This window comes from Argentina anserina, chromosome 2 (genome assembly GCF_933775445.1).
Source record: "Argentina anserina chromosome 2, drPotAnse1.1, whole genome shotgun sequence".
Taxonomy (NCBI): Eukaryota; Viridiplantae; Streptophyta; class Magnoliopsida; order Rosales; family Rosaceae; genus Argentina; species Argentina anserina.
In genome coordinates this window covers 1948250-1973770 of record NC_065873.1, presented here as the reverse complement: position 1 = coordinate 1973770, position 25521 = coordinate 1948250, and the positions used below count along the sequence as shown (strand labels likewise).

The following is a 25521-nucleotide window of genomic DNA, read 5'->3' as shown; positions in this document are numbered from 1 at the left end:
CTTGATGTTGCTTGAATTTATATTTATTTATATATTCCACAGATATGCTGGCATTCTTTTTCTGTTGTCTTGACATAACATGATGATTATGGTTAAGTTGATATGTTTAATGGAACTGGTGACTGTTGTACCCTGTTATGGTTAATTCTTCGATTCAGATACGCCGATACTATTTTTCTGCAAATTGCTTGAGGATAGGTTTCTTTGTCACACCATTTAATATAAGAAAGTGAGGAAAAGAAATGAAGAGAAGCATGTGAATTAGGCATAATCTTGGATTCTTTCTGTTTTATGGATGGCTGAGTTGTAAAGATTTTGATCTTCACCAATTCCTGGACATGTCTTGAACGTAACAGGCTACAGACAACTTATTTTTAATAAACCAAGTACTAGAGCCTTTTCTTCTGTATGTGCGTATGAATTGGCCAAGATGAAAACTATGTTCCAGAAAAGGAATTACCATTATTTGTTTTATATTACTTAGTGTGGAGCTGCTATATGTCCTCTTGATTAGTCTTTTCTGATCTTTGATATTTTGATTTTGCAGAAGCTAAATGTGCGTTCAGTAAGGATATTAGTAACTCTGGCTTCACACCACTAATTCCTCAAGATGAGTTACATGACCATAGTAAAGGATTTCTTGTGGATGATACATGTATCATGAAAGCCCATGTTGCAGTCCGTATGGCTCATAATAGGATATCACAAGACCAAAAAACTGGCAGCGCTAGACCTGTGGAGTTTTCAAATCAGGGGCATCCATTAAATTCAAGCTCTGTGAAGATATCAGATCCTTCTTCAGCGACACACACTACCACGGGCTTTAAACATGCAACTCCCTTCCATGAGACATCAAGTTCTGAACAACCTGGCACCAATGTTCCTGATGGTAAGATCAACCCTTCATTCAGATTGGAGTCTATGGAAGTTCCAGATGCTTCTTCAGCAGCACACGAGGCAACCAGCTTTAGGCACATAGCTGCCCCCCAGGACACATCAAATTTTGAACAAGTTTACATTGAGATCTCTGATAGCAGTACTGACCCTTCAACTGTTGAGGAATTTGAAGGTGTGTCATCCACATCACCTTCTGATCTCATGAACATCCCAGGCTTGGCGAAGATAAACCAAGAGTATATGCCCTTACTCCAGGTTGTTTGTTCATGGCGTCCTTCTCTTATCAAATGCCAAAAGGAGAGTAGTCCCCTGTTTGCTGGATGTGCATTCACCATCTTGGGCAAAGTCCTGCATCTTTTAAAGACTAAAAAGGTTAAGGATATGACAGCAAATGTGTGTAATGACCTAGAAACTTCATGGAAGAGCTAAAAGCCTTTGGATTCGACCTGACTTGGCTGGAGCCTCATGTTAACACAGCTTTGGGTATGAGAGAGTATGTGGACAAGGCGGCAGACGTAAAGAGACTAGAAGAGAATGTGAAGGGTTTGGAGACTGAATTAAAAAGTCTAGAGGCTAAGCTCGTGGCATCAAGAAATGATCTGGAAAGAGCTGAAGAATGCTTCGATGAGAGAATTATGGATTGCGAATTAGGTTATATTCATTGACTACTCTCTTCTCATGAAAGACATGCAATGCAGTATTACCAATAGCTTGACCATTAATAACTGTTCCTACTACTACTAGGGATGACTGATTTTCCCAGACATGAACACTAGCAAATCAATCAATAGTAATCACTCTTTGTATTCATCGTTCTATGTAGATTTATCTGGGAATAAAAATGTGAATTCTATGATACGTTTTGAAAAAGGCATATGATACTTTGAATTCTAGCTTCTGGTTTCGCATGTTTACTAAGGTAACAAGAAGATTACAGGATTTACAGCAGAGAAGTTTTGTCTCTCATCAGCTGGCTTCTGTTTCCATTATATTCAGTATGTGATTAACTCTCCTGGCAAATAAATAAAGTGCACTGTGCATGCTATAAGATTGGTTCTCTCCACACTAGGACGCAGCTATAGGAAATGTCTTTAGGTCCCAAAGTTTTAACACCCACTTTATGATCCGGGTACTCTCTTGGCAAAGCTGATAGCTTGTTTCTTCACAGTAGGACTAATGCTATAAAAATGTTGCAGATATTCACCCACAACCACCTTCTTATACGCCTCAACATCATCCTCATTTGCCAATGCACGTATCCCAATCGGCTCAATCTCAGTTTGAGGACTAGGATTATAGAACAAAGCCACCGAAAACCTCTCCACATCCATTTGGGTAACAACCCTATGCCATGGACTTTTACACATCCCATTGCTCATAATCTCTAGTAAGTCTCCCACATTCACTAGCATTGCCTCTTTTGGCCAAGGCACAGTCACCCATTTCGTGTCCCGCAGCACTTGGAGCCCTCGGCCGGCTTCAAACTGAAGAAGGAGAGTGAGGGCACTGGCATCAGTATGTGGAGTTAGGCCGAGGGCTTGGTCTGGCCTTGGGCATGGTGGGTAGTAATTCACTCTCACATTGATCTCACTCTCATGGGGGTCAAAGTTTCGGAGGAATACATGTCTTTCTAGTGATATGGCTTCGGCAAGGGCTTCGAGTATGTCATTGAAGATGTGTCTTGCTTCTGCAACGTATTGCTCTATAACATGTCTGCTCAAAAAATTTAACTAGTTGTCAGTAAAACTTGGTCCATATTACTAATAATTCATAAATCAATAAGTGATCAAGCACAACGACTGTGCATGTTTACAATTACAAGCAATTAAGCACAAGAAATATAAGCATATATAGCAGAAAGCATGCGAAGCAGTACATATATACACACATATAAAGAGTTCTCTATACAATGGATGCCCTCATATATGGCTTGTTGGCTGAAGCTTAGGACTATGTTCAGGTCTTAAAAAATAACATCTGCTCACCATAATCATCGTTTCATTCGATGGAGAATTTCCAAAACGCAATTCTACAACAAATAGATTACAGAACAATCTTTGTTTAATCGTATCAACTATAGAAACAACTCAAACCAATTTTCTCTTACTCCTACTCCCAAGTCTGCAACTGTCGATTTAATTAATCTCATTTCACTAATTAATTACTTCAATAAACGTACCTGAAATTAGAAGGCCTTTGAGGCCAAACATGAAGCCCTTCGGTTGCTCCCGCCGGAGCTGCTTTCATGGTCACGCGATCAATCCAATCCAACGGCTGCTCTTCCGACTTGACAAAGTTCCGGCCATATCCCATATTATCGACGCTCACATACGAGCCAACACTTGCCTTCTTCTCCTCAAACGACAACCCAAAGAACTCCTTTACTACATCCCTCACACCATTCAAAACAGACTCAGCTACTCCGTGGCCTTCAAGTACAACCATACCCCATGTCTTAGCTCCCCTCAGTAGCTTGGCCAACTCTTCGTCTCGATCGTTGCCTCGTAATTTGGCCATGTTTATGGATAATAGGGGTTCCGAGACACGGTGGCTGGATAGAGGTGCTGGCTTTTCATGGTGGCGTTCAGGTTGCACCACCACGAACCTCTGCGGTAGGTGGTTGAGCCCCTGGCGAGCTAGTTCTTGAACTACAGGCACTCTTGTGGTTCTTAGTTGACCTGTTTCCTCTACGTAGCTGGCTTCATGAAAGTAACTACTGTCACTACTTTTCTCCATGCCTGTAGCTTTTGATCAAGTTTGTGTGGAAATGAGATTAATGGATAGAGGGTCAGAGAGTACTGGAGTGTTAATTAGACGCTTAAGACTTAAAAGAGGGGTTTTGCTTAATTATTTCTTTGGCCCTAGATGAGCTTGTCATCAGACAGTTCCATAAGTGCTGCTAATCAATTAGTGATCTAATAATATTGGAGGTAGAGACTGAGCGCAAGGACAATCTTTATCGGATTATGTACGCCGAGTCGGGCTCGAAGGCTAAAACTAACACCACACAAATCTTTATATATCTATTTCATATCAAGTACCAAACAACGTATAAGATACTTGAGGGATCAGCTATAGAAGTATAGAACTCTTCCCAAATTTCATCATCGGCTAATTAAGCATCGAGGACAAGTTCTTGGTTGTCCATATATTTAACGGTCCCATCTTAATGACCGACGTTCTTAATCACACGTTCTTGGGTGCCTAGCTATCATTTTCTAACCAAATAGAACTAAACGTGTATGTCTTTTTTTTTTTTTTTGTTAAGGCTCAAATTCACGAAACGTGTATGTCCATCAGCCACATGAGTAATCTTGGTATGTCCGGGACAGATCGAGAGGCCTAGATATCATGCATGGCCTTTCACTGTTCAACATTCTTTAAACGAGGTTTAATTCATAGAACAATGAAGAAAACCTATATTAGGACAAAGAATAACATGCACATCAAAGACAACTTCTCCTTTTTCCTAGGAAAACACATCAAAGACAACTAAACCCTAAACCCTAAACCCTAGGAGGGCGGTCAGTAAGAACTAGCTATGTGAGGAAAATTCTATTATATAGTGTTGCACACTATGCAGACTGTTTTGTGTGTATGCAATAAAAAAATCAATTAAAAAATTAACCTCAGAATGTCATGAGAACCATAAGATTTTAGAAGTTTGAATTTCAACGATAATGATTATGTGCTGCATAAGCACTGCACCATAGACAAATCCGCTATATGAAAGGACATGGGTGGAAAATGTGGAATGACTTCACAAACTGATGTGTGCCACCTAAATGACAACTGAAAACTCATGTCGTAAAAAAAAAAAAGCCATTGCTGTTTAAATTTACATACAAAACTCTCATGCCTCTCATCCCGTTTAAGTTATTATTTATTATGAATTATTTAGACCGATCAAATACACATGATTCATCAATATGTGTCTGTATGCACATATTCCGGCTAGTCCACATTCCGGCTGTCCTTAATAGGTAGCAAATACGGAGAGTAGTACAGCGTCGACAAGATTACCCTGGAAGCCTCCAGATTTACGTTCCATTCTTTTTGCAATTCACATTAGTTGGACCATGCTAGAGCTAGCCCACCTGGCTTTATGAATTTGTGGGGTTTACCCCCAGTTCCAAGAGTTAGGGTAAACTAAGTTCACCCTTTCACGGCTCTTCAGGAAAATTGGAAGAGAAACAGTGATGACCTTATCTCCATATCTGGCTGTTCCCTGCAAAATGATTGGCCCGACACATACGTGGCGGGCAGAGAGACCACTCAGCTGCAGTCCGCCTCGTGTCTGCGTGTAGCCACCGGTGACCGGTCGGTGTGAGCCCTCGTACTCCCGTCCGTACGATGTACTAGTCTTCTGCGTTCGTAGACGACAAAATCATGATTGTAGTCTTCTGGGACCCTACGTTCTATCTCTAATCTTCTTACAGCTAAGCTTTGGATCGACTTTCATTAATCTCTTCCCGTAACTGGTGGCCATGCTCATCTGTATTCTTTCGAAAACTGATGATCGCCCTAGCTAGCTTCTTCCGTCGGCTAATTCCGGTAACCCTAGCCTCTTCCGTCATCTGCTGGGGGTTCGTAGATTTACTTGCTTACTTTGCATGCACATTGTGGAAGAACCCTTGAATCGGGAATGTCTTATCCTAACGTACGGAGAAAATATGACTCGAGCAATTAAGAGTTAAACGTACGTACGTACGTACATATAAGAAACGATAAGAGTATGAACAGATGATTTCTAAAAGGATCGAGTCTGATCTTCTTTGAGTGCCAATATATATTATCAATATAAATCGTCCCTTAATAATCAAAATATCTTTTGAAGATTATTGCTTTTGCAAATGATACTAGATCAAACCTGCTGGGTACGAATAAGTAGTTTTGATAGTGCTTTAGATAGCCACTACTTGTTGAATGACTTTGATCACAGTTAAATGAATGAGCAGTAGATATGTACGTAACTTTGGTTAATTTTCAATGATCATTTCAAATGATTTAACAAGAAAACACGTACTACTAGCTAGTTTTCTGAACAAGTTGGTGGTGAAATGTTAAAACTTCCAACGTAAGTACGTTAGTGAAATGCTAAAAACATTGATCATATTTCTTCCAGGTCAAATCAATTCTCAAAGTTGGTCCCTATCATGAGCTGGATGGACATGGGTGATGGGTAGTAATTCTATTAAATCAAGTTTAATCTTGGATGATGCATTGTACACAGTACTAGACATAGAATCCCATTTTGGATGGGTTTGATAGTAACACTTGCAGGTCCCTAATGGATTTGGATGGGCTACTAATAATGAGTGATCCAAGAGGGAATGCACATGCATGGGATTTCAAAGCTTTAACCTTGATTCTCTTTTGTATTATATATTTCTACATAAATGTAGTCCATTGGCAAATGCACTAGCTAGCTAGCAAGCAACTTGTCCTTTATCCTATATAGAATTTATGGAAAAAGGTCCTTACTAGGGTGGCGCTCACCTCATAACCTAGACAAACCATGAGTCGCACTAGCCTAAGTTATTGTTGTATCATTATCGTATGCCATATTATTTTGAGGTTAAGTTTGTAAACAAAAGCACAAGTACTTAATATCAAGATGATGCATGTACGTGTACATCAGTAACATTGTTTTCATTGCGAGAACCAAATGGAGTACGTATAAAGTATAAACAAAAGAATCACGTGCATTTTAGCTCTTGCAATATAGAATTGAAGGAAGGAAAATGTGCTGTTCTAACTTAGAACCATCAATAATTATGGTTTATGCATGGTTAATAATAGTCTATGCACTATGGATAAGCCTAGTGCTCCTTTATTTGACCACCACATGCGTTATATACTTTGCTTCTTCTTTTTTTAGTTTTTTAATGAGAAAAACAAAATACAACAACAACTAAAACTACAATCATAACACCAACTTATGCGAGAATTATCAAAAATTCTAATTAAATTAATAAAAGTATGAAGAGAATAAATAAACAATTAACAACTAGATGCACCAAATTATGAATAATAGCCTAAAACAAATATATATATCTTATACATTGATTTAAAAAAAAATCTGACTGTGAAAAATTGAGCGAAGTCAGCTGCCCCCACTGGCCCATGTGTGTCCCCCCCCCTGCACAGACCTACTCGTATATATCGATCACACGGAGAAGAAGAAAGTGGTGAGGGGATGGGAGCAAGTGATAGTTTTTTTTTTTGGTACAAGGAGCAAGTGATAGTTTTAAATGCAGGGAGTTTGTAAGAGCATGCAATTTAGGGTGGAAGTGCGTGTTGGCACGTGCAGACATGTGTGTAAATATGTGGGAAATTCTGCATAGTATGCAAATGCACACGTGCCCACATGCGTGTGTGAGTTCTTAGAGGTAAAGAGTGAGTAAAACCCTAATACTCTACCCTGCAAAAGAGAGAGAGAGAGAGAGAAGTGTGATTGAATGAATGAATAGGAATGTGATTGCATGTGGATTCATAAACACAACTCAGTCAACTGCACTTTACCCCAAGAAGTTTTCTACAGAACTCGATCCCTTCCTCCCCCAATTCTACACAGTCATGCTTAAACCCTTTAATAATTGAACACTTGATTCTTATTGAGACAAGACAAACACACACACACCTAACTACTGTTTTTTGTTTCTCAAATCTCCACTACCAACAGTACGTTTGAAAATCTCAAACTTTTGAAGACAATCTAAGGTATACCAAAATATCTTTTAACAATGTCTGATAAATCTTAATATAAAAGCTAAATATCAACAATCATATTACGGATATGTTAACACGAAACTTGAGGACAGACAGTAAGGGTCAGTGTCCAACAAGAACATGATAATTGCTTTGCAAATAACAAGCTAATTTAGTTGAGTGACATGCAGCATGTATATATAATTGCTCTATAATATCTATGAAAACGTACATCTGTATATGACGGACCACACTTACATATAGATTAGAAGATCTCACACTAAAGACTCCGCACCTCGATCAAATCAAGCCATGTAATCATCAACAATGTTTTAAAAAAAATAAGACGTACTGCAATGCATTTTCTAGAAATTCTTAAGTCTTTAAAAGATAAAATATAAACTTTTAAGTCGACTGTTTAGACAAAAAAACGTTATATAAATAATCTTAAACTTTTTTAACCTGATGGGAGTTTTTAATGTTTATCAACCCTAAAAAGGAAAACTCATTAGAGAGAGAAAGAAAGATCGAGATGACTCGTATAATTTGAAGAAGATAGGTGTCCATATATTGGGGAAGGAGGAAAATGGACGTGTACCGGGTTTTGTCTAAGAGAAGTAGACAGTGTCTCGCTGTATACCATGTGAAGAGGTTATACTTATACCTCTCTCTCTCTCTCTCTCTCTCTCTCTCTCAACTGGCAGTTTTGATTCATTCACATAAGAGAGCCGATGGAATTGAGGACAGTGAGGACAAAACAAGCCTGGGACGATTATTTGAGTCCGATTCTCTTTTGTTTTTTTCCACCACATTCCTCACTCCTATCCCTACATAAACCGGAGCTACTCCAAATTTAGAGAGACACTAATTTCAATCATACAGTCTTGAGTTTGAGAGCTTAGATACGCTGTATCCATATATCTAGAGCAGTAGAGAGACTTTGTAGTTTGTAACAGTTCATATATACACGATCATCTCTGTCTATATATCAGAGCTAGTATTGTTCTTTGTGAAGACACAAAGGAATCAATATGGATGTGTTGGCATCAGAATGCAGTAGCGGTTGTGAGTCTGGTTGGACTCTATACCTAGAGCAATCTGTTCTTTCTCAACATCCCAGTGGTTTACATAAAGATGGTTTTTGTGAGGAGTATAAGGAAAAGAGAATTAGCTATAGTAATGAGGATGAAGAAGAGGAAGAAGACCAGTCAATGGTTTCTGATGCTTCTTCGGGGCCTCCTCATTTCAATGAAGATGAGGTTTACTTTGATGAAAACAATAATGGGGGTTTCTATTCTCCATCCAAAGATGTTCAGACATTGAAGTATGGAGGAAGAAAGCAGAGGATCAAAGATGTTCAAACATTGAATCAAGATCTACAGCAACATCAACCATCTTTTCTTGATGACACTGCTAGCTCCCCTTTGTTCAACATTTCCAAGGTAATAATTTCATGTTTTCATCAATGTGACAAACTTGATGTTGTTGGTGTTTAAATTTATCTGATGGGGAATAAATTTTGCAGAACAATTTCATGGTGTCCAATAATCAGGCTTCCGGTGATAGTGTCCTGGATTATTCACAAGGTTTCTCATCAACTCATTTTCAGGTACTTGGGGCTTTCTTATATGCTCGTGTTATCCATTACTACTAGTTTTAGCTATAAATTATTTGATTAATTGCAAATAGCTAGCAATAATTACTCTGTTCTTGCAGGGGAGATCTGCATACCAAAACCACTATGGTTTCTTCCAATCAGGAAATCAACTTCTGGATCAAAACCAGTTGAGTACTCATTTTTAATTCTTATAAACATTTACATTGCAATTGTTTCTGTACTTCAAGTTATAAACTAACATCAGAGCTTGTTTCTAAACATGCAGGTGGTTTGAAGGGAATGAGATAACAAGATCTTCATATCATAAATGATATCAGCAGTTGCTGCATGTGTTAGTGTGGAGGTTGTAAAAGTAGAGACGGAATTGGATCTCAAAGAGGGATCTTGCTCCTTTCAATTTTTCTTTCTTTGTTTCTTTTCTCCCATTACCTGTCAATGTGGAAACAACCTAAGAGGAGAAGTTGGAATAAATTTTCATGCTTCCAAAATTTAATTCAATGTCATCTTGTAGTGGTGCAACTGAGCTGAAATTTTGCTCAGTCCCAAAAAGAATGGAGGAAAAGAAAAGTTAGAACTTATGTAAGCAGATTTTTTTGTGACCAATTCAGCAAACTCCTATTTCTTATGGAACAGTTAATAGCCTTAAGTCCTTAACAATATTTCTAGATGTATCTTAGAGGTGCAAGTAATCAACATTCTAGAGCAGTTCTGATTTGCCTAAACCAATTATTCGTAGAGGAATTTTCTTCAGAAGTGGATATTCTTCATTGTCAGATTTATGAGAAGTTAATCTTGTGTCTTATCATCACATATAGGCAATAATTTGTTTTTCCAAATTTGTCAGCCGCCATTCATCTTCCCCTAAATCAGGTAGCTTTAGCAGTCCAAAGACGTAGATAGATCTTTTAATAGTGTAGCTTAACCAGAAGCTTAAATTTTCAACTAGACAAGACCTAGTGAAGTTTCCACCTAACCCTGATGGCTTACTAGTCGCAAACTTCATAATCACAAAACAGACTAAGCAAACATCAGATTTGCTTAGGTAGGATTCCAATCATATCCATATTATCAAATCGCAAAACCTAGTTTTACCTTCAGAAGTAAAACTAAGGGAACGCTTCCAATGAGGACAATGTCCCATGAGTCAAGACAAGGGTGCATCCCATACTGATCATACTTGTTCTCTAAGGAAATCTCAAGGCTTGTAATGCAGATGGAAAATAAGACACGATTAAGCAAAAGTGTAACTGTGTAAGGAGTGATGGGCAGCCTGATAATATTACAGAAATGCCAAACTTAATGTTGGAATATTTGATATCCATCTCTTATGACTCTTTTCTAAGCCCAGGAGATCCTGCCTGAGATCTCCCTGACCCAATGGAACATGCCCCATCTTGTTTATTATGTGCCCTTTATCTCATTTGGAAGTATCCCATTTTCTATATCATTTTTTAGAAGATAACCTGTGAATTTCTATTTATATCAATGTAATTGTGCACACTCCAACTCTGTCTGCTAGGAAGCTGTCATTGGACTTTATGTCATGCATGCACAATTATATGTCTTTCTTGCCTATTCTTTATTCCCAAACCATTCCCAGTCTGCAGCGCCCCATTCAAATTATATATAGTTTTGTTCTTCTCTTTCAACTTTTCAAGGTTGAAAAGGATATAGATAAGATCATTAGCTAGTAGTTGGAAATTTAGGATGTCAAAATTAAATTCCAAGCCCTATCCCATGTTCTTTCCAATTATATAAATTTTAGGTTCAATAATTGGAGTCTTCCATGCAGTCAATCAACTATCCATTTTATAAAGGAAGTCCATTATCTTTGATTTTAGGGTTTAGCCCTATAGTTTAACCACTAACACTCATGCAGAGTCACAATACAGAACTAAATTGAAGGCAAGCAAGGACACAAAGGACATGAAGGACAAAAGGTTGTCTACTGTTATCAGAAAATATACATATAGAAGTGATGATTAGTCTCTTGCTTCACTACACTGCGTTCCATCATGTGGCAGAGAGAAGTGCAGAGATATTGAGATAAGAAATCAAAGAGGTATGGGAAAACATCTTTGCCCAAGTAACCACCGCCAAGACAAAGCCTTCAAATTTTTCTGTAACATATGATATAATGATATAGAGGGGAAGAAAGGCTAGCAGCCGTGTTGCACTTACATGTATAGATTATGAAATGTTATGTAACATTCAGTCCCTGCCTGCTATCAAGATTGCAGCTTAACTTCTAGTGTTCCCATTTCTTCAGACAAAGGGTCACCAGCAATTCTTATCGTCTCTGCTAAGGACCTGCATATATCAATGTCATATGAGTCGGATATGACTAAGCTAGCTAGTCGATCAGCACATACATACCTGCACTTGCAGCCGATCGAGAGTAATATACAAATTCTACCGTAACAGAGTTAGAGGTGTTGATATGATCAATTTACAGGAAGCAGTAGAAAGTAGAAACTGTGACTCTCCATTGTTCGTATTCGGCCAGAGAAAAAAGTTTACATGTATATACTGCATGAATCAAACTAAAGAAAGCACAAATCTGGAAATCATGGGGTTTAAGGGCCAAGATCGGATATATATCCCAGAAAGGGTGAATGTGAAATGAATATACAGACGACGGAGTAAAGAATTTGCATGTAATTACTAGGGAATCCCTTTGAGAAAGTTTAAAGAAATTTAGCATAAGAGATTTAGACGTACATGACATATATGTAGGAGCTTCGATTTATTTGAAGCATTTTATCGAACACCTTGTTTTTCATCATATATAAATATTATGTCGAAATTTTTCTCAACGATGAATTGAAACAAGTACCTTACATATTGCTTGGCAATCAAAATCACATAGCACTGTCATTTGTTACATGTTGCAATTGATTGAAACACCAGTTCCAGATGGCCTTCGGATTAGCAGAGCCTGTGGAGCTCATTTCCTTTTTCAAGAAAAATTAAATGTTGGATCAGTGGCGGCACGTGCATGCCAGGGATAGGGCATGACAAATTTTCCGGCCATCGGCTTCAAGTTCCCGATTTTCTACTAAAGAAGGTTCAGGGGCCCGGAGGAAAGCCCAAACCGAAGGACGAAAATGGGCTTTTCCTTAGAAAGGCCCGAAATCTGTGAACCATCTGATTTAAATTCATTATGGATTTGTGGGTTAAGTTTCGGAAGAGTTGGAGACAAAGTATCTGCAGCGACGAGCATTCAATCAGGTTCATTGTGATTGGCAAAAGCTCAAACTTCTTGTTTGATTATGTGGATTTTGATGGTTGTGTTATACTCGGCTTCATTTCGTGAAGAAATTGTGAGATAGGTGCTTGCAAAAACAAAGCCTATATGTAATTTGCTCAAACAGAAGAATATTCATTCAAAACAAAAGCTTAATGCACAACTAAAATCTACTTCATTACTCTTCAAATTCAAGCACTTGTACAATTTGGGTTTCATTTGTTGCCGTCAAGCCAATCAAGAATACCCTTCTCTGCTTCTGTAAGCGGTGTTTTCTTTCCCCTCAAAGGTCCTTCCTCAAACTGAAAATAGTCCTTGTAATTCCGCCTGTAATAATCGTCCATTCTCTGCAAACATAATCACAAGAAAACATGGTATCAGAAAAATGAATATTATCTAAATGCAGAACAAAGAGTGAGTGGATAAGGTTCAAGAATCTTCTTTTACCTCCTTGTCATTCTTGGCCTTGTTGTCTTCTGACTTCTTAAGATACTCTGATACATATTTCAATCACTACTGGCTTACAACAAGCAAACCAAACACAATGAAGCTAAGACTGATGATAAAAACAGAGAGAAAAAATGTATTACTTTTGAGAAGCTCAGTGGCAGAGTCACTGAGTTGGGGAGCAGCAACTGCAGCAGATAAGAGCAGCCCTCTTCTTCCGAAATCGGTTGTGGTGCCGGAGGAAGTGGTTTTCTTTGGTCCTTTTCTATGTTTTCTTTGAACTGCCTGCACATTAGAGGAAGCAAACTTGTTCACAGTAACAGTGAGGGCCATCAAAATGCTCTGCCCTATTGAGCTCATGGCTTTTCACTACAACCACCTGTTTTCTAAACATGTAGATAATGAAGAAGATGAGGTTCCTTTTCTCCTTGTAATTAGTCAAGCCTTCCCAACAGGCTCAAAGTTCCTAATTAGAAATCCACGTCAGCTATTTATTAAAAAAAACATAGTTTGTCTTCCATATAAACCCAAAGAAAAGCACTATTTCACTGACAGAGTTTTAGACAAAGAAATATGATACTACGTAAACTCTTGCAGTACATGTACAATTTCCGAATCACTCAAATGCCTGGAAAGAAAGAAAGAACTTCAACCACAATTTACCATATCTCAAGTTCAAGTACCTACACAACATGCTGTAGTGTTGTATGATAAGTACATACACATTTACTGTACTGTGATCTGAGAAGTACATGAGATTTGGAAAGTACATACACATATACAGTCATATACTTATAACGCATTATCAAGAACAAATGCAGACTCGACTCATTCGAGTTCAGCAACTGTGTACGGTACGCTGCATATGATTCGTCTATTTAGACCGTAGGTTGCAAGTTCAGTTCAGCTCTCCCAAGTCATCAAAGCTTCTGTTAAGCTTGTCCTCGATTCTAATGCAGAGCTTCTAATTTCTTGATTAGTAGTCTAGTACTCCAGCTCATGACCAGGGATTTCGGAATCACCAGAGATGTTACTCCATTGAAAATTGAAGAGCAGTGCCAGTGCTGAATTTTATTCCATGCATGTTTCCATTGTGTATCATAAATAAGGAAGTACGCTGTATAGAATCATGTCTGTCTACATAGAGGATGTCTACCACAACAACTTGTTGAGCACCTTTCCTGTTTATAAAAGAACCCTGATCCAACCTTCACTACTCCAGCAAGCGTTTATACTTGCACCATACGATAGCAATTATGTACAAGACTACGGACCCTATAGTGCTGCCACCAATAGTCCACAACCACTCTCGCATTCCCGCTTTGGCTTCATCAAACAGGTCAATTTTAATATTCATACCGAAAATACCAGCCACAACAACAAAGGCACTAACTACCAGGGTTGCTGTTGTCAGCATTACACCCATTTGCAGAAGATGGTTCTGTTTGTCATCCAACATTATATTGATGTAATCCTCAGTGTCATCAACATACTCCCTCAGCTGCCAAAGAAGAATCAATATGAGTCAAATAAATAAGAACACTAACATCATGTAAATAAACAGCACCCACGAATAGAATTGGTTAAAAAAGCTATTGCCTGGTTCAAGTCTCAAAAGACTCTAATTCTGTTTAATTATACATTATCCAATAGATGTTCACTTTAAGGTATCAGCATTGTAAAAATTGACGTAGAAACTTCCATACCGTGGATAACTTGTTTAGTGTACCATCAATTTGCACAAAATATGCCTCCAAGAGCATTTCAAGCTCCTCGACATCAAGATTCTTGCCAGTTGTAACACTACGAGTGCTGCTAGTATGAGTGCCATGTATGTCCAGGGATTCATGCTGGGGGTCATCAGTGTTTCGAAGATCTCCTTCAAAATTCAAGGATTCCCCAGTAGCATCCAATGATATATCAGCGAGATTCCTACACACATCAGAACATGAAAAGTTAGGACTAAAGATGAGATGCCTATGCATTACGATGAAACAATGCAATATAAGATGCCATGCCTGTCATCTATATCTGCTTGTGGACCTTCAACATTCATATCATCTCTCTCAGTCAAAGATGAGGTAGTAGAATTTTCAAGTTGTAACTTTTCCGTTAAATACATTTCAGCCATATCGTCATCATCATCTAGCAAGTGTTCTAGTTCATCCCTCACCTAGAAGTCAAAAAAATAACCAGTGTCAGTAACATCCCTCACCTGGTGATCAAACGGCCAAACTCATACCACAAAGAAAAGAACACAAGAAAAACTTGTCAAACAGGCATAGAAAATGCAACTGTGCAAGGCTCCATTGTTTTATGACTTTTATCTACAAAATGCAACTCGGCCATTATAAAGGCATCCACACAGGAAAGAATACAGATTGTTCTACTAAAATGTGAAGCTAACCTTCTGCACACGACCTGTAATAGCCACCAACCGACTCTTGATCTGACGCACACGTTCCAAATTGAGTGTACTAATCTTTGACGTGAGCTTATCCAAAGCCGGATGAGCTTCCAGCTCCAATGTCCTCGCCTGCAATAAAAAATCCACAAACTCCAAACTAAAACAAACAACTCATAACAACAAAACCAATGAGCCAATGCCGAGAGCCTAATTCACATTACCTCACACTCCAAACAACTGCACGCGGCTTCAAGACACGCCTCCAATGCCGTAAACTCAAAAGGAAGCACCTTCAATCCTTCACGATTCTCCTCCTGACCTTGCTTCCCACTCGCTTCCCCTCCCTGAGCACCACCACCAGCACCACCAGCGGCATTAACGCCTCGTAAATGCGCCTCGGCCTCCTCCAAGTCACACCATTTCGACTCTTCGCCATTCCCCTCCTGACCAAAAATCACCATAAATTTCACCACATTTTACAGTGTACACTCGCAAATGCAAATCACCATAAATTACACCACATTTTACACTCACAATCGCAGTAATTGCTATGAAATTACCACAACAGTAATTAAAACTAAACGAGACGAAATTCAACCACGAGATGAAATTCAACCTGAGCTTTCATGGCCTTGGAGGCTTGGCTATGGCGTGAGAGCTTCTCCTGAAGCTCATCGATGAACGGAATCACCGACGGGTCTCTGGAATTCAACAGCAGAACCTCCTGGGCAGTAATGATGGCCTTGATGTGCTCCAGGTTAATCACGATCGCTCTCTCCCTACCGAGCACCGTCGACGGGTACGAGAGGAGCGGGTCGAGGATCCGGAGGTCCCGGGCGGGTAGACCCGTGCGGCGCATGATGGCGTGTTTTCCGACCTCAACTACCTGAGCTTGGCCGTTGGAGTCGAGGAGCAGCCACGGCTTGACTCCCATGCCTTTCTTGCGCAGCGGGCCGCCCACGGTCATGCCCGGACCGGACATTATGGCCCGGGTCGGGTCCGGGTCGTCGGGGTCGGTGCCGGACTTGGATCGGTGGTGAGTGGGATAATGGATTCTCATGGTTTCTTTCTCTCAGTTGGCTTGGGAATTTTTTTGGGTTCTCTTTTTCTCTGTTTTTAAAAGTCCGGAAAGATTGAATTTACTGTGGGGTAGTTTTTTTTCGTTTATTACCACGGGTCTTGTGTGTTTCACTAGGTGGGTGACTTTTTTGTTTTTACCGCTAGTTACGTGTCATGACTTTGATCCACTATTTTAGGATGTGTTACTTTCGCGACCAAAAGGAGATTAGAGGCCACGCGCTTTAGAAGTGTCGATATCTAAGTAGTACGGACATTGACACGAGTGCCTGTATTAGACACGATTCGATACGTAGACGGTATATAAAAATGTTTTTGGACACGGACACGTGGTGGAAACGTTAAATAAATATTATTTTTAATATATATATATATTTATTTATTAAAAAAAATAATTTATAAATTTGAAAGTATTTAAATGTATATATATGTCAAAATATGCATTAAAATGATGATAACCAAGGTTCGAATCCCGCTACAAGCATCCTTATTTTTATTACGAGGTTCGAATATCACCATAAGCACTTTCACTTTTATCATGAGTTGGTGCGTGTCCGATGCGGATACTCGCGTGTCCAATTCAGATACTCGCGTGTCCAGGTCGTATCCAAAGTCAATTCGCGTGTCCGTGTTCGACACGCAATACGCTTTCCAGAAACCATGTCCGTGCTTCATAGGTCGATATACTCGGACGATTAATCACTGAGTGCTGCTAAACGTACCCGATAAGGTTTTGAGTGTACCTAATATTATGATATTTTTCTAGGTATTTCCAGTATCACCTTAAATTCTTGATTTTGGAAAATTTAAAAAGGTAAGAAACCGAACCAAACCTTCCACAACCTTCTCCTCCAACATCAATGATATCCTAACTTCATCTTCCCCTTTTTGCCCGGTTCTTTTGAATTTAATGTTTCATTCATACACTACTATCATTCGTAATTGAATTTGACATAAATTGTTGTGTTTCATTTTCCAGTTTGGAAGTACTTCCTCTTATATTTCCTTTTCTTTGAAATTGCTTCCGGTTTCATTTCACTACTAAGAATATGAGGATTGAACCAATTTCTATGAATGAGGATTCCCACTTGGAGAAATCGATCAACATGCAAGATGATCATATATTAGAAGAAAGATAGATAGATGGAAGAAACTAAACGAGAACAAAAGAATTGGGCAGGAACGAGAACATTGTGTAATTGGGTAGATAGATAGAGGATCACAAATTGGGCCGATAGAGGATCATCCATAAACTTTAATCTTCTCCTTGAATTGGGTTTTTCCTGCTGGTTCAATCAAATAATGCGATTTTTCTTTTTCTATAATACTAAAGGGTAGTACCGAAATTATTTATACTGCTGGGTATACTAAGAAATCTGCTGGTTACATTTAGCAACACCCTTAATCACTAGACATGTATGTCATGAACGTAGAAAACTGATAGTAAGCTGATAAGAGCGGAATTATAACTTGCATACGGATATATAGATCTCCACCACCCGTATACATAACCTTATAACGTATATGGGTGTATTCATCAATTACTAAGAATTTTCATACCAAAAAAGACCTCATAACGAAACATCTTGAACAAGAATATTATTTGGAGGATTACATCATATCACAAAATTGGGTGTGATTCATGGCGCCGTGATTCATATACTGTATATGGAAGTTTCTCCATGATCGAAGTGACTTAGCTAGAGGGTGCCAACTATTTTCCTTACAATCAGAGAGGATAGTAAGCCAACCATCTATCTATCATATCCAACGCTTGCTGAGGCATGTACTCAGGAGCTGTATGACCCGCCCCCTACACAAAGATTTACACAGTTAATTAAAAACCAGTAACTAATTAATTACTCAACAAAAACACTGGTTCTTGATTACCTTCAAAGTTGCAAAGGTCAATCCATCTGACGCATCATTTGTATACTTCTCGGTAAATCTGAGATAAGAAAAATTTATCAATCAAATTGGGATTTCTAGTCTTACATTTGCAGTATTGGAGTGTTGTGCTACTCCTTAGCAAAATGTAGACTTCTTATCGATTCTTACCCTGCAACATTTCCATCGACATACCACGGTCTCCATCCATCAACGGAAGTCAGGTTGAGATAATTTATCCATGCTAGTGTGCCGATGTATGGAATCAAACCATCATGATCACCACTGCAGCAGTGCAGCATGTTAGGATCAATTAGGAGTGCGTGAAAATTAAGAATGATAATTGGTTTAAATATATATGCAGCATGCCGTGATCTCAAATTCACCTGTATATTAAAGAACGATAGCCTCTTCCGATGAGCTCATGATGGTAATTAACCACGCTCAACACATTAGATTCATAAGCCAAACTCTTATTGCACCTCTTCCAATCCGTTATGGTACCCTGATATTTTTACATGTTAGATTAAACTTTTAGTTAGTAATAGAACTAGTACAAGTTTCACAATTACTATTAATGAAAGGAAGTTATCAATTCAAGTTCTGCATACGTATTACTATGTTGATATGACATGCATGCATTAATTAACAACATTTGAAAATTGAATGACATAACGAGAAAATTGCATACGTTTCGAATGCTGAGAGCTGCTTGGACTGATTCATCATTCGCCCATATATAAGACAGCACATAGTTGCTGTTCTGTAAAACCAGAAATATTGTGTGTAATATAATCGTCAGTCTAGCTACAGAAAGTACGTAAAAATAAAAATCACTTGCATTCACCGGAACAAAGAAAATGAGAAAGAAAAGACAGTTTGATAAGAACTTACACGACACCAATGTCTTTCTCGTTTAGTTGGTGATTGAATGATTTCATCTGGGATGTCGTCAAAGAATTTCAGCCCTTGTTTTATTGATCTATCTGCTACTCTTGGCAATGCCCATGAACATTTTGGTTGCAAAATGTTTGCATCATCTACTCTTATAGTGCACTACAAAAATTAAGAGGAAAACAAATTCTTAATAGTCAGTGTTTTGCCTGCAATGTTCACTATAAAGGAGTAAAGAGAAGTAACGAGTAGTTAACGATGTACAACCTCTGCAACAAGTCCAATGTCGTCCATGCAATCTGAATTGCTCACATTTGGATAAACATATTCACCTTGGCAACTTTCTTGGATGGACTGAAACAAGTATATATACAATAAGTTTTGAATGTTTTAATTTAGGTTTGAAATATAGACAAGTACGTAATGTCATCCAGTTTATATGAGATAATAATAAGCTGGTGGATTACTAGATAGTAATTAACGCTATATAATAATGAAGTTTCCACCTTTTAGGATATGTTTTGGTTTCAGAGTGTTTTTCTTGTAGTAAATTGAGAGCTAACTATGAGATCTTACCGCATAAAGTTCACTGGATATAAGTGTGACGCGGTGGTAAAATTCGATTCTTGAATTCTCATCGCTGTGCAACTCTGTTACAGGATTTCCAAGTAGATATCCCTGATTAAATGACAGAAGCAAATCACTTAAATCATGTTCTGAAGTCTGTAAGACACTAAGATATCATGCATGCTATAGATGTTCCCTTCTTTGAAGAGATTTTGACATGTACCTGGAGCTTCATGGCTGGCCTGACTCCATTAAGATTACCTGCAGCACACCCATGTAAAAGTCATTAGGAAAAAGCCGCTAATTGGCCGGTTATGTGTTAATTATACATTAACTATATAATTTTTTCAATTACCAACCATCTGATACTTTAAGAGCAACTTGAGGAACAATGACGCCTGAATATGAATCTCCAGCAATGTAGAGTTGATTGTACCTAAACTTGGGATGTTGGATCATCCACTGTTGTCACAAACTCCAAAAGTAAGCAAAATGTAACACATTTATCACTTCCTTTTGTTTTTATTTCTACAGAAAAAGGCAAAAAAAAAAAACAAATCGTTTTCTTCCTCTTTTCTCCCTTCAAGTTTGGAAATTTTGTTGTTTATTTGGTACTTGATGGAAGATTAAGCGACATGAAGTCCTCACCTTTCGGAGAAATTGGTACACGGCTTCTGCTGATTCAGTGTCACTGGTATTGTAATCTTCCTGAGTATTTGAGTAGGAGAAACCAGTACCAACTGGTGCATCTATAAAGATAATGTTGGCAATCTAAAAGATTGATTACAACATACATGTTTCATTAAATTACACAAGACACAAAATTCTGACATAAACGCATAATTTTTTTCCTATATGCTTCAACAATGACAACAACAAGAAATGAGGTAATGAGTGAGATTTAGCACCTGTGTCCATGAGTAAGCGTTATCCACGAGAGTAGGAAAGCTACCATTGAAGGCAGTATAGTCAAAAGTGAATGGACCTGCAATAGTACTACTTCTTAGTCCTTGATTTTCTTAACTTCAAATTTGTAGCAGCTACGTGGGAAAACTGAATGAGAGAGAAAATGAATACCGATTTCATAGATAAGGCCAGAGAGACCAGAACAACCAGGGCCTCCGGTGAGCCAAAGCAAGAGAGGATCCCTTACAGGGTCCCTTTGTGACTCAATGAAGTAGTAAAAGAACTGCAACTCATCCAAATCTCCCACACTCACATATCTGCTCACAAATTTGGACATTCCTCACAACTATTAGTACATTTACTAACTCACTCAGAAACCAGAAAATCTGGCATTGTCTATATGGTGTTGGTAAAAAGTGACTCACCCGGTTTCTAGACTGAATGGGAGTGTACCAGGGTAACCAGGCAGAGTAGTAGTGATATTCTTCGACATAGCGACACCGGAGAGAACCAGCACAAGAAGTAAATTCAGACACATCCATTTCATCTTCTTGTCACTGCTGGCTGCTAATTCTGGTAACACTATCCCTGCCATTGCTCAACTAATGAAATCAATCTGGTACTCGGCTAACCCAAACTGAACTTTCTATGCACTTGTATGTTTACCCATATAGACTGGGAAAAGAAACCGTCTGGGAGCAGGAGCAAAATAATGCGAGGAGGGAAACTTGTAATGTATACAATGTGGTGGTTATACAAGTGGTGACCGGCTTCTGTTCTTGGTGGCTTAGCAGATTAACTGATTTTTCTAGCAAGAGAAAGACAGGTAGTGAATCTTGTTGCTACCTTAATTCTTGGATATGCTGGTTCAGATAGGCTCACCAAGGACAATTGCAGCTACCTTTCGTCCTTTCCTTTTAACTAGAGCTACATATATGTGTGCCATACCTGTGGTTCTTAGTTGTAAACTTCTAATTATGTCTTTAAGGTCTTAGGATTTGGGATGATTTAATATTCCATGTGGAAAATGCAGAGGACTGAAGGATGATGATGATGATAAATTGGTTGTACTGGATATATCAAATGTTGACTTACAGACTAAGGTGCTACCAAGCAGTGTGCAACTAACATTCTAATTTCTAATGGCTGCCAATAGAGGGCTGCAGCAAACATAGACAGTTTCCCAAGAGTACCTCAAATTTCAACAATTGAAGTTAAGTCACGTTTTGAATGCTTATAGTTTTTAATGTTTTTCTTCAATGTGTATTCAAGAACAGAAGCTCTCGCCATTCTCATGCCCAGGGTGAACAAATCGAACAATGATGTATAAATTGGTCTTGGGCCGGGTTACAACGGTGGCAACTGACAAGTTAATCAAATCACCTAGGTCTTTTGGGCCCAAGGGTTAGTTTTTAAGCAAACCATTTCTGATGCTGCTAGTGTAGAGAACATAGAGCAGTATTAAGCAAACAATTATGCATTTATGCACTTGATCAACATTCTACCATTACAACCGAGTAGTACCCAAACTTCACCCATATGAAAGACAAATTACTATTTAAGGTGGAGTCATCCTGGCAGGCTCTAGGGAGAAACGAAACTCACAACTGCATTCTTGCAAGGTTAAACAAGTTCATGGTGCTCTGTATTTGTTCAATGCTAAACAAGTTCATAGTGCACTTAAAAGATTCAAAGCCAAAGACATTCCTAAAGTTTTCTAATAGAACAAGCTTCAACTCTGAAACGGCAAAACATGATAAGGAAACCATATCAAATATAGAAACCATTCACACTTCCACAGTGGAAATATCGATGGAAAACATGAGAACTTGTCTCGACAAGCATGCGTTTACAGGTACTACTCCAAACCCAATTTCAATTCACCAGAAGTCCAGAATCTCTGACTGATTCAATTCATTAATGAAGAATCATGGGTCCAGAAGAACTATCTCTGCATGCTTTGATTCACGTTTAAACAGGAGCAGCTCTTTTACTAGTTTTGGAAAACCTTTCACAGAAGCAGGTTGAGGAAATTCAGGCGGTGTGACAGTCATTCTCTCAAGTTGAGGTGAACCTAAAAGTAGAAATTTGATGAAATCTAGTTCCGCTTTAACACCAGAGATATTACTTATTTTCACAAGCCGCAGTTCAGGATGTGTACAATTGTAGCTCACTTCTAAACTAGAAGATTTCTGTGCTTCGACAACACCGGGTGCCCTTGTGAGTTTCTTTCCGCGGTCCACCTAAAAAAGTTGTCTATAACTTTAAAACTGGAAGTTTTGGCCAGTAGCTTTCTAAATTAATCAGACAGTCGACCATAAAGTTGGTAAAAATCAAGATTTAAGTTGGGCAGAATCAACTCACGAGAACTTCTAGTTCCTGCAGCGCAGGGGAGCTTCTCAGAATGCATAGAGCAGTTAAAATTGCATCCGGATCATCAAAGCATATAACCATAGAGAGAACTTTCAGGTATTCACATGCTTTAGGAAGCTTTTCTGGCAAGGCACCAAGAGACAAATACTGATCAATGCAAAATATAACACACTTAGTTAACATGGATCAGATTCAAATAGCAATGACAAACACCACTAAATAAAAGTATAATACCAGCTAGCAAATAAATTACCTTCAAGGTGTCCAACTTAATGCAAGCCTTTCAATATGAGGGAGGTGGTCAAAAAGTTTGAGCAAATTGCTAGAACTGCTAGGAATCCAAGCATCAGGAACCCATCTTTGGTTAGGACCATCAGTATCGATGTGAACAGCGAATGAAGCATCAGCAAGATTCAGGGTACGCTTAAGGTTGACAAGATAAAAGGCACCGAAAATATCTAAAAATTTGAGATTTGGTGCAACGATATTCAGAACCATTAGACCGTTACAATGTTGCAATATTAATCTCTCAAGCAGAGGACTGCAACACACCAAATTTTCAAACACATGCCGGGCCATGTTGATGCCACCTAGTTGAAGACTCTTCAAGCTCCTGAATCCTTTAAATGTTGATGGAGGTCTGAGACAAACCTCAGTGTCTGGACCCATAACCAACTCCAGATGAACCAGATCTTGACAAGAAAACACACATGATGGAATCCGGTAATTATATATCCAAATACAAAGTACCAACTCTTTGATCGAGTTTCTTGATAGATGAGTAAGCCATCGATCAAGATCACGAGTGGCTACCTCAACAACAAACAAATCAAACTTGCGAATGGGGCCAATATGAAGTAAGAGCACATGATCAATCATGTTGGCAAAGGTTTGGGAGGTTTGATCATCATAATTGTGACTTTCCCTCCACGCAAGTTCATTGAAGATTAGATCTTGAAGCATGGCCGATTTGTACCTCCACTTGCTGGATAAAACACTTGTCCTCACTGCTTCCCTCAGCGGTAAACATGACAAAATCTTTTCTGTCACCTCATTCGGCAAACTGCTAATTCTATCCAACTGAACCAACTCCATCTTCAAACCCAGCACACTAAAACTCAATCACTGCAAATGCGGAAGGGATATTTAATTTGTTAAATACTCGAATGTGATCCTGCTACGAATATTTCTAAAATTCTTGATGATATAGTTTGGAAAATACTCGAACATGGTCCTGCTAGGAACCCTTGTGAATATATTTGTTGATACTTGATCAACCTCAAAGTAGTTTACATGCCAATTTATCTCTAATGTACTTTACAGTAATTTATACATTGAATAATAGCTACAGACATTAGAGATATACACACCACTGCAAATCTGCAATCTTGAAAACAAAGCGTTTGCATCTTCTAACTTGCATGTTATTGGTAACTTATCAAAATACAAAACATAATCTATGTTTCATTGACTCATAGTTCAAGGGAAAACAAATTCAACCAACCCAAAAGCTTTAAAACACCGATCAAAAGTACAAACAACTCAACTCTCAGACAATCAAGACAATAAAGGAAATGGCCACTATCCTGGGTAATCTGATATCTCTTTCCTAGCGATCAATAAATTTGATTACTTGCAGCAAGAAATGAAGAAAATCCCAAATTTTAACCCAAACTACGGTAGAAGAGAAGTTCAAGAGTAATATGCATGATACCTTGAATGAGGTTGAGGGATTGAGAACAGAGCACTCTGGAGAGGTGAGAGAGCGATTTGGCAGAGAGGTAAGAGGTGAGAGTGTCGTACAAGACTTATCATTCTGACTTTTGACCTCGTTCGCTTAAGAGCCTGTTTTATATCACAATGAAATTCGGACTTGCTTTTAAGAGCATCTCCGGCACTAGTGCCCTTAATTTGTAATTTTCTAATAATTAGTCAAATTTTGATATAAATTAGAGCTCCAGGAGTCCAGGGCCAGTAGAATTACTTACAAAATTACTAAATTAAATATTTATCAAATTAAATTGAGACTCATCCGTTGTTAAAGAAATAGCTAAATATTCATTCCTCATGTGTCATTCTATGATTTGATAAACCGTAACATTTAGAATTTAATTTTTATTTATTTGAAAAAATAAATTTATTCAATAGAATTTGCCGAAAATTAGGCAAGAACAATACAACACCGATAAATATAAAATTGGTGGGAAACGACCAAACTCATGGATAGGTATTCGTAGCTCATTGCAAGACAATTCCGTTCGCATTTAAGCAACCTTAATACATAATATTGTAATATCGATTGCTATAACTCAATTTTAGCTAAATATAACAATTTAGTAGATGCTACCGTTGGAGATGCTCTAACACATTATTACAATAAATGTCATTTATTAGTCATTTGAATAGATGGAAAGGGGAGATGATATACGTTTTGTTCTTAGTTTGTTTGTTTTTCAAATGATGATATAATGTCTTTCATTCATTGAACAT

The 25521-nt window shown here is 38.3% G+C and overlaps 6 protein-coding genes across 6 annotated transcripts; 1 reads left to right on the top strand and 5 right to left on the bottom strand.

The window, feature by feature from the left end:
- Positions 1–1780: 1780 nt before the first annotated feature.
- On the bottom strand, positions 1781–3883 carry LOC126783414 (protein SRG1-like). Its single transcript, XM_050508879.1, has 2 exons — positions 3077–3883; positions 1781–2610 (listed from the first exon to the last, which is right to left on the bottom strand). Exons 1-2 carry the CDS (start codon positions 3631–3633, stop codon positions 2016–2018), a joined length of 1152 nt encoding a protein of 383 aa, XP_050364836.1. The 5' UTR covers positions 3634–3883; the 3' UTR covers positions 1781–2015.
- Positions 3884–8276: 4393 nt separating this feature from the next.
- Positions 8277–9856, top strand: LOC126783972 (protein SOB FIVE-LIKE 5-like). The gene is made up of 4 exons (XM_050509493.1): positions 8277–9050; positions 9134–9217; positions 9325–9392; positions 9492–9856. The coding sequence occupies exons 1-4, from the start codon at positions 8640–8642 to the stop codon at positions 9535–9537; spliced, it is 609 nt and encodes a 202-aa protein (XP_050365450.1). The 5' UTR covers positions 8277–8639; the 3' UTR covers positions 9538–9856.
- Positions 9857–12590: 2734 nt separating this feature from the next.
- On the bottom strand, positions 12591–13456 carry LOC126785325 (uncharacterized). The gene is made up of 3 exons (XM_050510972.1): positions 13064–13456; positions 12921–12967; positions 12591–12820 (listed from the first exon to the last, which is right to left on the bottom strand). The coding sequence occupies exons 1-3, from the start codon at positions 13278–13280 to the stop codon at positions 12689–12691; spliced, it is 396 nt and encodes a 131-aa protein (XP_050366929.1). The 5' UTR covers positions 13281–13456; the 3' UTR covers positions 12591–12688.
- Positions 13457–13566: 110 nt separating this feature from the next.
- Positions 13567–16417, bottom strand: LOC126785324 (magnesium transporter MRS2-3). The gene is made up of 6 exons (XM_050510971.1): positions 15944–16417; positions 15549–15770; positions 15328–15456; positions 14939–15093; positions 14627–14852; positions 13567–14421 (listed from the first exon to the last, which is right to left on the bottom strand). The coding sequence occupies exons 1-6, from the start codon at positions 16385–16387 to the stop codon at positions 14134–14136; spliced, it is 1464 nt and encodes a 487-aa protein (XP_050366928.1). The 5' UTR covers positions 16388–16417; the 3' UTR covers positions 13567–14133.
- Positions 16418–17978: 1561 nt separating this feature from the next.
- LOC126783367 (serine carboxypeptidase-like 2) lies at positions 17979–21373 on the bottom strand. The gene is made up of 14 exons (XM_050508825.1): positions 21084–21373; positions 20830–20975; positions 20661–20737; positions 20401–20523; positions 20112–20214; positions 19976–20013; positions 19762–19863; positions 19453–19539; positions 19186–19347; positions 18983–19054; positions 18678–18796; positions 18463–18576; positions 18295–18352; positions 17979–18217 (listed from the first exon to the last, which is right to left on the bottom strand). Exons 1-14 carry the CDS (start codon positions 21251–21253, stop codon positions 18134–18136), a joined length of 1455 nt encoding a protein of 484 aa, XP_050364782.1. The 5' UTR covers positions 21254–21373; the 3' UTR covers positions 17979–18133.
- An 891-nt stretch (positions 21374–22264) lies between these two features.
- On the bottom strand, positions 22265–24848 carry LOC126783689 (F-box/FBD/LRR-repeat protein At1g13570-like). Its single transcript, XM_050509201.1, is given in 4 exon segments — positions 22265–22901; positions 23023–23178; positions 23245–24156; positions 24746–24848. Coding segments are annotated over 3 exon segments (1353 nt in total). The 5' UTR covers positions 24127–24156; positions 24746–24848; the 3' UTR covers positions 22265–22586.
- Positions 24849–25521: the final 673 nt, after the last annotated feature.

What these genes read in the sequence shown, in the direction of transcription:
- LOC126785325 (XM_050510972.1), bottom strand. Translation starts at nt 13,280, where the DNA reads ATGAGCTCAATAGGGCAGAGCATTTTGATGGCCCTCACTGTTACTGTG. An exon ending in TGCCACTGAGCTTCTCAAAA is followed by an intron (nt 12,968 to 13,063) that starts GTAATACATTTT and finishes AATATGTATCAG; the next exon opens with AGTATCTTAAGAAGTCAGAA. An exon ending in AGGCCAAGAATGACAAGGAG is followed by an intron (nt 12,821 to 12,920) that starts GTAAAAGAAGAT and finishes TTATGTTTGCAG; the next exon opens with AGAATGGACGATTATTACAG.
- LOC126783367 (XM_050508825.1), bottom strand. Translation starts at nt 21,253, where the DNA reads ATGGCAGGGATAGTGTTACCAGAATTAGCAGCCAGCAGTGACAAGAAG. An exon ending in TGTACCAATTTCTCCGAAAG is followed by an intron (nt 20,215 to 20,400) that starts GTGAGGACTTCA and finishes TTGTGACAACAG; the next exon opens with TGGATGATCCAACATCCCAA. An exon ending in CAGCTCTCAGCATTCGAAAC is followed by an intron (nt 18,797 to 18,982) that starts GTATGCAATTTT and finishes TAAAAATATCAG; the next exon opens with GGTACCATAACGGATTGGAA.
- LOC126785324 (XM_050510971.1), bottom strand. Translation starts at nt 16,387, where the DNA reads ATGAGAATCCATTATCCCACTCACCACCGATCCAAGTCCGGCACCGAC. An exon ending in TTACAGGTCGTGTGCAGAAG is followed by an intron (nt 15,094 to 15,327) that starts GTTAGCTTCACA and finishes TTTGACTTCTAG; the next exon opens with GTGAGGGATGAACTAGAACA. An exon ending in CAAGCAGATATAGATGACAG is followed by an intron (nt 14,853 to 14,938) that starts GCATGGCATCTT and finishes TGATGTGTGTAG; the next exon opens with GAATCTCGCTGATATATCAT.
- LOC126783972 (XM_050509493.1), top strand. Translation starts at nt 8,640, where the DNA reads ATGGATGTGTTGGCATCAGAATGCAGTAGCGGTTGTGAGTCTGGTTGG. An exon ending in CTTTGTTCAACATTTCCAAG is followed by an intron (nt 9,051 to 9,133) that starts GTAATAATTTCA and finishes TAAATTTTGCAG; the next exon opens with AACAATTTCATGGTGTCCAA. An exon ending in CAACTTCTGGATCAAAACCA is followed by an intron (nt 9,393 to 9,491) that starts GTTGAGTACTCA and finishes CTAAACATGCAG; the next exon opens with GTGGTTTGAAGGGAATGAGA.
- LOC126783414 (XM_050508879.1), bottom strand. Translation starts at nt 3,633, where the DNA reads ATGGAGAAAAGTAGTGACAGTAGTTACTTTCATGAAGCCAGCTACGTA. An exon ending in CAAAGGCCTTCTAATTTCAG is followed by an intron (nt 2,611 to 3,076) that starts GTACGTTTATTG and finishes TTTTTTGAGCAG; the next exon opens with ACATGTTATAGAGCAATACG.